We start from the raw sequence: 13,956 nt of genomic DNA, 5'->3' as shown, positions 1-13,956 counted from the left end.
AACTCCTTCGTTATAAAAAAAAACAATCATTTTGTAGCTGAGTCATTTTTATTCGCATATATTGTTTGCGCCTTTATTTTCTCAAATAATTATTTTGGCATGAGTTTTTATTTAAATATATTCTACGACACATTCAAAAAACTGATATGTTGTAGTGCATGTAATTCAAACTCATAATACAATATTAAAAGACCTAACATGTAGGGGACAAAAATCCTAATACACAAGATATCTTTATTAAAAATCATTGCAAAGTACATGTAGTACGCCATAATTGAAACAAAATAACAAAATAAAAATAAAGCACAAATAATAATATGAATTTAAAGTTTCATTTTATTGCATATAGCTTCGATAAAAGATATTATCCGAAGATGATTTTTATGTAGCACAAATATCAGTTATCTACATCCTTTGGTGGGGAATGTAAGGAGGACGAAGCTCCATCTTCTAGCTGCTTCAATTGGACATTTAAGAAACCCTCAACGGTATTCATGATACCTTCAAACTTGGTTATGTCCTCTGCATTGAATTGATCCATGGACTCCCACCAACATCTTACTCTAGCCTCATTCTTTTGATCCATAAAACGTATTTTTTCCTTAGCAGCTTTTTCTCTTGCATCAAATTCATTTAGCCTATCGCTGTTTTGAATTACCTTGTTGCGTGCCTCTGCAGCAACGAGTTGTGCACCTAGATCTAATTCTGTTGTGGGATTTATAAAACGATCAATGGCTACATCAGTAGTCGGGTGAACAAATGAATACGACTTACCAGATGGAGAAGAAAGAACTATTCCAAGATTGACATCAAATTCTCTTACTAGTTCACTGGCTTTTTTGTATAAGCCTGAACGACGTTTAGAAAATGAGGAATATCGAGCAGCTTCTTTTTCTATTTTCTCTAATGGAATTTTTCTGCGTCCTAATGTTTTCTTACCCTCCATGCTAGAGTACAATAAAATATATTAGTCAAATGTTTTCAAGAACTATGACTTACAAAAAAATGAAATATCATAAGTATTTATACACATAAAAATAATTTTTTTCACCATAAATATTTCAAGACAAATATTGCAAAGGAAAGTAATCTTTTCTTCATATTGAACATTATAGTAGTAAATTGATATTGATTTGATACTCAAAATCTGAGTTTTATGGTAAATGAATCTGGAAATTTTAATTTAAAATAGGTAAATCATTTAATATACTAAATGAAATTTGTCAATTAGTGATTAGCCATTTTGAATATAATGATGATTCATTAATGATGTACCAAAAATCTTCAATTCATTTATAGTAATTAAATCAAAATATTCACTTTCTCAAATTATAAAAAAATCTATCACTTATTCTTTTATAGTAACAAAATCAAAATTTTCACTTTTTCAAATTAAAAAGAAATCTATCACTTAACTTGAAAAGGAAAATGTATTAATATACTTACAATTTTAAATATATATATAATGAAGATTCATTAATTATGTACCAAAATCCTTCAATTCATTTATAGTAACTAAATCAAAATATTCACTTTCTCAAATTATAAAGAAATCTATCACTTATTCTTTTACAGTAACTAAATCAAAATTTTCACTTTCTCAAATTAAAAAGAAATCTATCACTAAACTTGAAAAGGAAAATGTATTAATATACTTAGAATTTTGAATATAGATAGATCCTTCACTTAGATTGATATTCATATAATTTAGAATGACATTTAATATAATTAAAAATTTAACTTGATAGTAAATGCTTTAATAAATTACTACAATGAAAATCAAACTTTCAACATAAATTAAAAATAAATAAATCTAAAGTCTAACTTAAATTATAAATATTTTAGCAAAAAGGGTCATATTTGCTCTTGTACTCTTAGAAAATGGTCATATTTACCCTTCGTCAGACTTTTTAAATATATTTGCCCCTGCCATCAAATTTTAGGTACATATTTACCCTTAGATTGTTAAGTCTCATGTCCCCAATGTTATTATCCTATGTGGTGCCTATGTGGCACGTGTGTATATGTATATTTATTTCACTTAATATTTATTTTAATTTAATATTATATTCAACCAAATATTAATTATACCCATCTATCTAACCCACCAAATCCAACTTCTAATATATTTTTCATTGTCAATTTCCTAAGAGAAAACCACAATACTTTGATGAGGAGAGTTTTGGTAGCTCAACCATGAGAAATTGGGCTTAATTTGCTACTTTATTTGTGTGTGTTGCCATAGTGCTAAAACATGTTGAAAGAATGTTGATAGGGTACTTAAAACAATGCTTAATTTTTTACTGCATTTTGTGTAACGACCCGAACCGTCGTTATTTAGGGAAAACAAAAATTTGGGAAAATCTAGACCACTGTCCCGCCAGGGCGGGACATATGCCGCTAGGGCAACAGTGCCACAGCAGGGCAAGTAGTCACCAGAGCGGGATAAGCGAGACAAAATGTAAATAACACGAATTCTTAGTTACTCCTTCTTCTTAAAATACCTAAATTAGTTGGAGAACACCCTAGAAACCCCCAAAAAGCTGTTCCAAGCTTGGGTAAGATGGAGAGAGAGATTTTTAGCGTGAGGATGGCGATATCTTGTGAATTCTTGCCCAAATTCACCGTCATGTCGTTCGGAAAACCAGAAAATTATCTGCAATTCCTCCGTGCAACTGCTTGGCGCTTAGGTAAGCTAGGTTTTATGAATTGAGTAGTTATAAATCTGTGCTCACTGCGTAATATATGTAAATCAATGGTAGGAATTATGCGAGGCCTTAGTGCACCGAATGAAATATGATTAAACCCTAGAAATAAGCCTTAGATGATGAGCTAGGGATAAGCATGGTTGAATTAATGGTTACATGATTTATGTCGATGAGTAGTTTGTAGGTGATGGTTGTGATTTCATGTTGTGTGATGTATGTTTGTTCTTGCTTCATTACAATACATGTATGTATGTGAATGTTGCATTATTGATCACATTAATTGTAAATGAGGATAGATGAATGATGAATGCCATGAATCATGACTTGATTATATGATTATGAGAATGTACTTTGTGATTGTGATTGTGGCTTGTTGAATGGATCGGGTGTTGCGTTCCGACACACTAACTTGGATCGGTTGGCACATTCCAACATAATTATGGAATCGGTTGCCACATTCGGGCATAATCTTTCGGGTACCACGTTCCGGTATGCTAACAGTTTGAGTTTGGGTTCCTGAGAGGACCAATGATTTAATTGTATGCTTGAGGATTGTGAAATTGTACCTTGTTCATAATACTAATTGATATTGTGTTTCCCGAAGTTGTTATATGGTTATGAGGACTTATGTTTAATTGTTCTTCTATGGTGTGCAAACTTGATATGTACCTTGATGTTGGATGAATCAGAAGGGACAAACCCAATCGGGATGTGATACGGTAGGTGGGGAGTCCGCATTTCAAGAATTATTAATGTCCGAGTAAAGGGTGTTGTGTGTTGTAATGGCGAAGAGTGGGGGTAGTATACATGATGTAAAGTGGATTTCAGTTTGAAGAAAAAGATTTGTGCTTAGGGGTTAGAAAGCTTGACGTAATGTACTATGTGGCCTTGGCGGGGTAATATGAAGAAGAAGTAAGGGTATGACGGGAGCGATTAGTTGGAATGCTTGTAATTGTATTGGGGACTATTCTATGTGTTAGAATGTTTAGGCTATGATCAAGAACCTATTAAGTAGGTTGACCGAGATAGTGTTTATTAGTTAGAGTACTAGTGTAATTTCGAGGTTTTCAAGATAGGGTAAAGGTGGAGAAGCGAGTGGATTATTGCATGTTCTTGTTGGTTGTTTTCTTATGTTATGTGGTGGGCGTTGACAAATGATGCCTACCAGTACGTGTGGTTTGTACTGATACTACTCTTGCTATGTCTTTTTGACATAGTCTGGATGCAGGTTGGTGAAGTTACCTTAGATGACGATGAAAAACTCTCCAACAGCTTCTACTTTTCCTTCCGCATGGTGGGAGTTGTGTCTTTTATTTATTATGTCCAGTTGTACTCTTAGTAGCTCTTGTACCTGTTTAGACTAGATTCTTGGGGGTGTTAGTTGCTTTACAAATTTTAACCCAAAATTGTTTAAAAGTGTTATTTATGAAAACCTTATGATTTCTTTTATCTTCGTTTTTCATTAATCTTCCGCATGTTCTAATTATTGGGATATGAGGGTTCTCTTACTTAGGTGTTAACGTGTAGGTGCCCGCACGGCCCGGTGGGTTAGGTCGTGACAAATTGGTATCAGAGCCCAGGTTACCGGTCTCTCCGTACAAGAGCAAAATGTGGACTAAACTCCTGTGGATTGGTGTGTTGACGTCCACATCTAATCCTCAGGAAGCTAGGAAGCATTGTAGGTCTTTTCGTGCGAGTGTCGCTTGTGGTATGAGTTGAGTCCAATTGGTATCTCCCGATTCCAATTGGTATCTCAACGAAGTAAACCAGACGTCGTGGTCACAACTGAGGGGACACAAGCAAAGAAAATTGGAAACTGGAAAGGTTCCAATTGGTATATGGCCCTAAGGGTTGCGAAATTGCATGGATGACCATTATTAAGAATTTGTACTTGTCTGTGCTTTGTAACTTGAAGACGGTGAATGTGTGCTTCTTGTTATGCGAACTAACTGTGAATGTGAAGCCATAATTGCTTGAATGTGAGAATATGATTTCGTGTACTATAAATGTGTGTTTAAACCTTGTTATGTGTAATATGCTGGCTAAATTGTTTGAAATTATGCAAGTTGTAACGACTTGAGTAATGTAAAGCCATTGCGAAAAGAAGGTCCGACTAGATGTGATGAGAAGGTTTAGATAAAACTACGAGGCAATTTGTGAGGAAGATCTGAACGTGTTTTGCGCTTGTGTAATAACCGTGTGAATGTGTGGGTGTATCCTGGGGATGTGTTGGTTGTGGTACTGAATTAATAAGAACGAATTGGTTGTGTATTGTGGTTTTGACTTGGAGTAGTTAAGGATTTCTCCTAGTTCGCATGATTATCCTAAGTTTGTTCGGTAAAACTGGAAACCTTAGTGAAATTTAGAAAAGCGAGAAAACCCAGAAAAATCTTGGTAGAGGTTCTGTTTCCGTTTTGGCCACTGGGGCGGGATTATTTCCACTAGGGTAAGACCGCCAGAGCGGGAATTCTTCTGCCAGAGCTGGATGAGGTGAGACAGAACCTTAGCCTGCCCTTTCTAGTTTTTTCCAAGTTTCCCAATAAGGACCCCAAATGGTATCCGAGCTAACCCCTACAATTCTATCAGTGTTCAGCAGTCGAGAATAGTTTATAAAACTTAGTAATTCACCATTTACTATGGAAAAAGCAGGAAATCTTGCATCCAAATGCTTACAAAACATAAGAAAGACAAAAAGATAAAAACCAAGTTGTCCTAAAATTTACAAGCCCAAGAAGGGCGAAAGCCAAATCAAGAACCCTCGAACTATGTGGTGTCAACATCTGAGTCTAGATCCTCCGGTGGTACCAGGACGATCGCCGCCTCGTCCATAAAAGTAAAGCGCTGGAAATCTCCTTTCTCGACCTGGGAAAACCCTTGGCCAGGGGCAACACAAGTGAATATGGTCATCACAATCTTCCATATCTGAACCATCAGACGATCCCTCTCCAGACCTTTCCTCCTCTCCTGGCGTAACTTGCGAGGAAACATCTCGACCTCTACAGCAGTGCTAGGTGGAGCAGGAGTGAAGTCAGCAAAGGCACTCTCCAACCTCCTCTGGATGGCCGCCAGATCCTCCTCAACCCGTGCACCTGAGAGTGGGGCCTCGTCATTCGAATCCACAGTCGCTTTACTGTTGCTAGCCCTACCCGTTCTCCTCCTCTTGCTTCGAGAAGTAGAAGTCTGTCTAACCAAAAGAGGGTGAAGAGAGGGATCCATGGGAAGTACCTTATCAGTGTCGAGGGCGGCATTCCCGCCCGCTTGCACAATGCAGTGATAAGACTAGGGATGAAAAACACCTTTTTGTTAGCCCAGTAGAACATCTTCCACTCAGAAATAATCTGCGCACCAACATTCAATTCAATGCCTTGCACCACGCACGCCACTACCAAAGCAAGAGGTACGTCACGTCGGTGCGGTTGCCCGACGGGCGAATCCTTCTAGCAACCAAGTGTAGCCACCTCTTAACATTCGGTGGCCAGTCTATGCTAGTAATACCCTCAGCAGTAGGACAATAGAGTCTATTCCGACGGGCAGGTTTCACTAGTGTATACCTTAGCCATTCCAGATCCATCTCCCTCAATTGGGCCTCGTACTCAGCGTTCGAGACCTCAGGCACCTCTAGAGCCTCATTAATGGCGGTGACATTCAGAGGGATGTCGACCCCCAGATGCGAATGATAGGGTGAGGGTCGTCTCAACGGACGGTAGGCAGGATAGCATAGAACTCCCGCACCCAGTCAACACATGCGGCAGAGGGAGCCTCAGTTAGTGAAACCAACCCGAATTCCATTAAACGAGCATAAAAGGCAGGCTCTTTCTCCTCCAGCCTGAGTAAGACGAAACCTCTCTTGCAATAGAATTTATTATTCCAGAAATCGTGATGCCTCTCTCAACTGGCAACATTGAGAAACCAGACGAAATATAGATTATCCTCATTTGCATCAGCCATTTAGAGAAGTCTGCAAGTAATGGGAAATACACATTAGAGCTCGATAGGAATAGACAATCTAAGGCTAAAATGAGAAGGAGAAATTTTTGAGTTAAGGGATGCAGGCCACTGGTCTGGTATATCAAGCCACAAAAGCCAAAATCTCACCAGGGCGGGATTATGTAGGCCGACACAGCGGGATGTGTCTCTGTAATTTGGGTCATAGCCTAGGGAGGTACTTCTACCTTTTCCCTTTAAAAATCAATACCCCTTCACATTTTGAATGAGACAATACATCCTCTCTATTTTAAATCGATGACTAAAAATAAATTTAATTTATTTCATATATTTTTAATTGTAAAGAATGATCCTCAAGTTAAATAATAGTACAAGAAATGAATCAATATTATTTTCTAATCTCAAGGTTAAGGGGCTTGAAAACAACCTCTCCACCTTTACAAGGTAGCAATAAGGTTAGCTTACACTTTATCCTTCCCAAACTCCACTTAATGAAATTTCACTAAATATGTTGTTGTAATCTCAAGGCTAACAAAATATACGTGTATCAATCAATGTATTATTTTAATCTATATGAGATATTGTTTTCTTAGAAGTGCTAATGTCATGTATACAAAACCAACTTGTTGAAATAGAATTATGAAAAAGTGATATTAATGACCGAACGAATTCGCAATAAGTTGGACTTCTTTGTTTGCGTTGTTAATGAAATTCAAATATGAAGGGCATTGTTTCTCAAACTCAAATGCTAAGAAGGTAAATTGTGATTTTATTATAAATAATTTGGTTGAGTGATTTTATAAGATATAAACCTTAAGTTGAGTGATTTTATTGATACAAAACAAAGTTTAATGATTATTGTACATAATTTTTCATAATTAACTGATTTTTGAGATATTTACTCACTTTAAAACGTTTCTCAAACTCAAATGATAAGCAGGTAAAGTGAGGTATATATAAAGCTTGCTTTTTTATATACTTAGTACGATCTCCCCAAATGTATTTTGTTGATGTGAGATTCATCCAAGCGTCACATATACCCCTACTGACTCAACATCCTCCCTGAGGTTTGGTTGGGGGTGATTATGATACCATATGTAACACCTCAACACACGAGTAATATTGCCCGTTTTGGACCGATGTCCTCATGACTTTAAAATGTGTCCCTATAATTAGGGGTGTGAATCGGTCAGTTCGATTTATCGAATTTCGATTTTTAAATATGCTAAACCAACAAGATTACTTTTTATCGATTTTTGGCCCTAACGGTTCAATTTCCGATTTACCCAATAAGAAAGTGCTCACTTGTAACATCTCGCAAATTGAAAGAACTAGAAAGAGCTAGAATTAGAAAGAGTGATTTTTGGAAATAATAAAAAATCTGGAAAAATTGTTTAAGTTAAGTTTGAGTTTTTGGTCAACTTCAAATGACCATAACTCCTAGATCAAGATGATTTAGGTGTATTTCCAGATATCGTAGGAAAGATCTTGGAATAATCTTTCCAATGCCGCCGAGTTTGCGTGATTTCGAGTTTGTATGAGCGAGTTATGCCCATTGGCAGTTGTGTTGCTCAAATAAGGAAAGTTCAATCCGGATTTTAGAAGGGCATTATGGTCTTTTCACCACCCAATTAAGTTAATTCGTTTTTAGCAATTAAATTGGGGTCTAAACTGAATTGGTTCAATTTAGACAATTGGAAATTTACGTTAGGGTTTTTGGAGAAAGAACGCAAGAGGAGAAAAGAGAAGAAAGAGCAAAGTTCGTCGTTCTTGAATGTTTATCTTGTGGATTTCGTCAAGGGATGATCCTTATGAGGTATGTGAGTCTTTTATAGCATTGGGTTCGTTCACCCACGCGCCAATCATGTTTATTTCAGCGAAGTTTATTCTAGAAAGTTGAAAGTTAATGAAACTTGAATGGTGTTCTTTAAATTGGCATTCGTTCTTGAGTTAGGTTTAGATTGAGGAGTTCCTTGAGGTTAAAATGTTGTTTCCTTGAGTTGTTTGATTTAGATTCTTGTGTATACACACTGGGTATCTGAATCTAAAGGGAATTTGAGACAAAGAACCGAGTTTGGGCGAATTAGGGCTAGAAAACGAAGAAGAAAATTAGTCGAGCAAATCTGGGCACTAGCTCTGCGTTGCGGACTTGCTCCCCAAATTTGGGAAAAGTCATTTTGCATCGCAGAGCGGTCATGGACCGTTCTTCCTCAAAAAGTATTTTTGCGATTAAAATTTAAATACTTCTCCGCGTCGTAGACCCACCCTCAGACAGTGATTCTTTTAAATTTTTTCTCATGTTTAGCTATCTAAAATCATTCCTAAACATCATGAGATCTTTCCTATCACAAATCATAATCCTTGAATCCATAATTCAATTCAAGGAAAGTTAAGAGTCAAGTCAAGAGAAGTCAATAGTCAAGTTAAGAGAAGTTCATAAAGGTTTCCAAAAGTCTTTTACAAATGTTTTAACTTTGTTTTAAGACTTGAGTTTTGAGTCGAGTAAAGAGTAAAGTTTGAAGTTCATTTCTTCAAAAGAGTATATCGGGACTATGTATTCCCAAAGAGTAAATGTTTTTACATTTAAACAAGAAAGGAAACTAAGATTTCCAAAAGAGCATTTGAGCTAGTTTTTAGTAAAAAGTAAGAGTAAAGTTCATTCTTCAAAGATTATTCGGGAACTAAGTATTCCCAAGAGTTAAAATGTTTTCACATTTGAACAAGAAAGGAAACTGAGATTTCCAAGAGAGCTTTTAAGCTAAGTTTTTGAGTAATTATCTCAAACCAAAGAAAGAGTTTTGTTTTTAGAAACATATGAGCTAAAGTATATTTTGGGAGTAGTATTGAGCACCGATATGGGGACGAGCTTGAGTTCAGATAACTCACGTCTCCATAAACCATATAGCCATCATGGGTAGTAAAGGATCATACTTTTTAGATGACTCCTGAAGATGCTTTTAGCATAGACTAGTGGATCCACTAAGCTAAGCGTTCTATATGACAACAAAGTATAAGACAGTTTTGGCAGTGTGGGAAAGTCGTGTATCACCACTTATGCTCATAGTGGTGGTTGACGGTTAGAGAAACTCCCACATAAACTATATTACTTTATTATATGAGTAAAGTTGAGTTTGTTATTGCATATTCTTTAACGAACTAAGTTGTTTTCTACTGTTTTAAAGGCTTTTTATATATTGCATGCGTTTTATTGCTTTACATTGAGTTAAGTTATTCAGGAGTTGAGTAAAGCCAAGATAAGTGTTTCTTTCAGATTCTTTTCAAGCTTAAGTTATGTTTAGCATTCCAACTCACAAACTCGTACATTCAATGTACTAATGTCAGTTGACCTGCATCTTATTATGATGCAAACGCAGGTAATCAGGATCAACATCCAGCGTCTCGTTGATCCAGTTGAGCACTCAGAGTCAGTTGGTGAGCCTCCTAGCTTTTCGGAGGATCCTTTTATTGCTTTCATTATTTTAGTTCATTACGATGTCGTGGGTCTTGTCCCAACGTCCATCTCAATTGTTTAGAGGCTTCATAGACAGAGTTAGTGATGTTAGTTCATGAGTCTTTACTTTTCCTTTTCAGTTAAGTTGAGACTTGAGTTTCCACTTTGACAATGAATGTTATTATAATACATTCTAAGTTATATTTTGAGCAGTTCCGTTTACTTGTTTAACAATATTTATCTTGAGTAAAATCTTCCACTGAGTAAGTAAGCCAGACCAAGGATTTGCTTGGGGCCATCAATGGTTCTCGAGTGCCGGTCCCGTCCAAGGTGTAGGCTCGAGGCGTGACATCACTTGAATAGGTTTACTAGTTTACAGAAGAGGAATTAAAAGAAATAGGCTATGTTGAAAATGAGTAGATTTCTAAAGTTTCTTCCATTTATTTTTTTCTTACGGGGAGAAAAGAGCCCTTTATCAATTATATGACCGATCGGTCAAGGTTACCTCTATCTATGGTATCATTTTCTTAAAATAATAATGAAACACAAAAGTAAAAAGTTATTAATAAGGAAAAAAAACTTACTTTAGCTTTCGACGTTTTGTATAATGCGAAATTGTAATTTAAACTACTATGAAATATGAATTAAATGCTAAAAAAAAAGACAGTTACTAGCAAGACTCTTCGAGATGATACTTCTAGTCCTACAATAACAATTTAACAAAACAAACAAATAAATCTCATATGATTAAGTCCAATAGGCCTCACAATTTTTTCTCTCGAGCGGTGTTGTCATCAAACACGCCTTTCGTATAAAATTATGCTTTATTTTATAATATTCTTTGGTTTCCATTTTGATATGAAATTTGTGTTTTTCTTTAGATACTTGCCAGTCTAGAAATATGCCAATCGTTCTTTTCTACTCGTCCTCCTAATTTTTCTAGATAATACCTTATATTAAAACTTTATGATAAAATTAACTTTAAAGCGTTTTATCAAATTTATTTTGTAAAGAGAAATCTTACACTTTGTTTGTATGGTTGTTATTAGGGGCGGATTTAGAGGAAACTGAAAGTGTTCATCCTAACCCTCTTGACAAAATATTACATTCTATAAGTAACTTTTTATAAAAATATAAATACATAGGTTTTGAATTGCCTAAATACAAAAGCAAATGTTAGACTATTGGTTTAGGAGTTCAAAATTCACTTTCTGCTATTAAGTTCAAATCTCAAAACACTATTTTTTTTCCCGAACCCCTTAATGAAAATTATGAATCGTCCATTAATTATTACGTATTATTTCATAATGTATCATATTGTATATTATTATATTGTATCATATTCCATCATACTGTTTTCTTTAAATAAATACAATATTTGGATAAATTGTACCATTTTCCATCGTAACATAATGCCACACATCGATAATTTGAAAGATAAACCTACAAGAAAAATTAGGTATACAATAGAGCTATTATAAAAAGATAAAATAAAATAATAAATAAAAATAAAATATTTAAATAACTCTGCAATTACACAAAACCACTCATTACATAAAATGAGATTATTCATGTTATCTAACATGAATTTAACGATACAATACTATATAATAAGTAACAACTAACCCAACAAAATGTTAATAACTCAATTAACTACGTAAACTTTCGCCTTGCGGACGGAAAATTACTCTCCTAATCACCTTTCCTATTTACAATTATAAAAAAAAAAAAACAGCAAATTCATTTGGTAGCCATCTTCAGACAACGCGTGTTGGAAAGCAGTGTCATCATATTATTTTTCATCTGTCCGAATTTCTCTTCTTCATCCATAGCCCATCTGAAGCTCCCAATTTTCAATTTTTTCATTAAACTTTACAAGGTGACTCTTTTTCTATGCTTTTTGGAATTTTTTCTTATAAAATATATGTACTTATTCTTTAATTTATCTGCTATTTTTTTCTTGATCTCTTGTCTATTTGGTTCAATTTTTTCTTAATTATTGAGTATTAGAGGTGAAAAAATGAAATGGGTATTTGGGAATGATAATCTTTCTCCAAAAAAAGAAAACCCCCAAAAATTATTGAGTATTAGAGAATGAAATGGGGGAAAGAATTAGAAGATTTATGTAGCTGAATCCAATTTTTGTGGGATTTTTTTTGTTTGTTATGGTACTACTGCTGTTGGGAGTTTGCTGGGTGACAGTAGGTAGGGTTTAATATCAATTTTGTTCTTTGTTCATGATCTTGATACGATGTTTATGATAAAATTATGTTTGCTCTCTTGGGAAAAGTTGGGTTTTTTTCTTTTTGCTTGGTGGTTTAGATATTTGAGGGAGGGATAAACTATAAAGATTCTATCTTGGGGTTCTATTGGATTAGTTAATGAAGCCAAGTTGAAAGTTTGGGTGGACTAGAAATGGGTGTCTTTAGTATTGTCTGAATTCATTGCTAAATGAAACATTTCGTAAACTATAAAGTTTCTGTCTTGGAGTTCTATTGGATTTTTTTGCTAAAGAAGCCAAATTGAAAGTTTGGGTGGAGTAGAAATGGTGTCTTTAGTATTGTCTGAACTCACTGCTAAATGAAACATTTCGTAAACTATAAAGTTTCTGTCTTGGAGTTCTATTGGATTAGTTAAAGAAGAGAAATTGATAGTTTGGGCAGACTAGAATTGATGTCTTTAGTATTGTCTGAATTCATTGCTAAATGAAACATTTCGTAAACTATAAAGTTTCTGTCTTGGAGTTCTATTGGATTAGTTAAAGAAGAGAAATTGAAAGTTTGGGCGGACTAGAATTAGTATCTATAGTATTGTCTGAATTCATTACTAAATGAAACATTTCGTAAAATATAAAGTTTCTGTCTTGGAGTTCTATTGGATTCATTAAAGAAGCCAAATTGAAGTTGGGGTGGACTAAAAATTGTGTCTTTAGTATTGTCTGAACTCACTGCTAAATGAAGCATTTCGTAAACTTTTAAGTTTCTTTCTTGGAGTTCTATAGGATTTGTTAAAGAAGGCAAATTGAAAGTTTGGGTGGACTAGAAATGGTGTCTTTAGTATTGTCTGACCTCACTGCCAAATGAAACATTTCGTAAACTATAAAGTTTCTATCTTGGAGTTCTATTGGATTTGTTAAAGAAGCCAAATTGAAAGTTGTGGTGGGCTCAAAGTGGTGTATTTAGTATTGTCTGAACCCAAATGAAACATTTTGTAAACTATGAGAATTATAGAAAAAGAATATTATTGAATTGTCGTCTCTATATTATTAGAGAGAGACCCTATTCATAGACTCTACAATAGACTCCTTTTCCAAATAGGACACTACAATACAATCCTTTTCTAAAGAAATATAGTAAATGAATATTATTGAATTGTCGTCTCTATATTATTAGAGAGAGAGCCTATTCATAGACTCCTTTTCCAAATAGGACACTACAATACAATACTTTTTTAAGTAGGACACTATATACTATTCTTATTACTATTACTATTCATATTCCTATTCTAAGTAGGATTGTACGTACTACTATTCTAACATAAACTATGAAGTTTCTGCTTGGAGAGTTAAAGAAGAGAAATTGAAAGTTTGGGCGGACTAGAATTGGTGTCTTTAGTATTGTATGAATTCATTGCTAAATGAAACATTTCGTAAACTATAAAGTTCATGTCGTGGAGTTCTACTGGATTCATTAAAGAAGCCAAATTGAAGTTGGGATGGACTAAAAATGGTGTCTTTAGTATTCTCTGAAATCACTGCTAAATGAAAATTTAGTCAACCATAAAGTTTCTGTCTTGGAGTTCTATTGGATTAGTTAAAGAAGAGAAATTGAAAGTTTGGGCGGACTAGAATTG

At 34.8% G+C, this 13,956-nt stretch overlaps 1 protein-coding gene across 1 annotated transcript; it reads right to left on the bottom strand.

Annotated features, from left to right (window-relative positions):
• Positions 1–397: 397 nt before the first annotated feature.
• LOC125830165 (agamous-like MADS-box protein AGL29) lies at positions 398–946 on the bottom strand. The gene has a single exon (XM_049509363.1). The coding sequence runs from the start codon at positions 944–946 to the stop codon at positions 398–400; it is 549 nt and encodes a 182-aa protein (XP_049365320.1).
• Positions 947–13,956: the final 13,010 nt, after the last annotated feature.

This window comes from Solanum verrucosum, unplaced genomic scaffold (assembly GCF_900185275.1).
Source record: "Solanum verrucosum unplaced genomic scaffold, falcon-dt-bn FXZP01000072.1, whole genome shotgun sequence".
In the NCBI taxonomy this organism is placed as follows: domain Eukaryota; kingdom Viridiplantae; phylum Streptophyta; class Magnoliopsida; order Solanales; family Solanaceae; genus Solanum; species Solanum verrucosum.
This window is presented reverse-complemented; position numbering and strand designations above follow the sequence as displayed.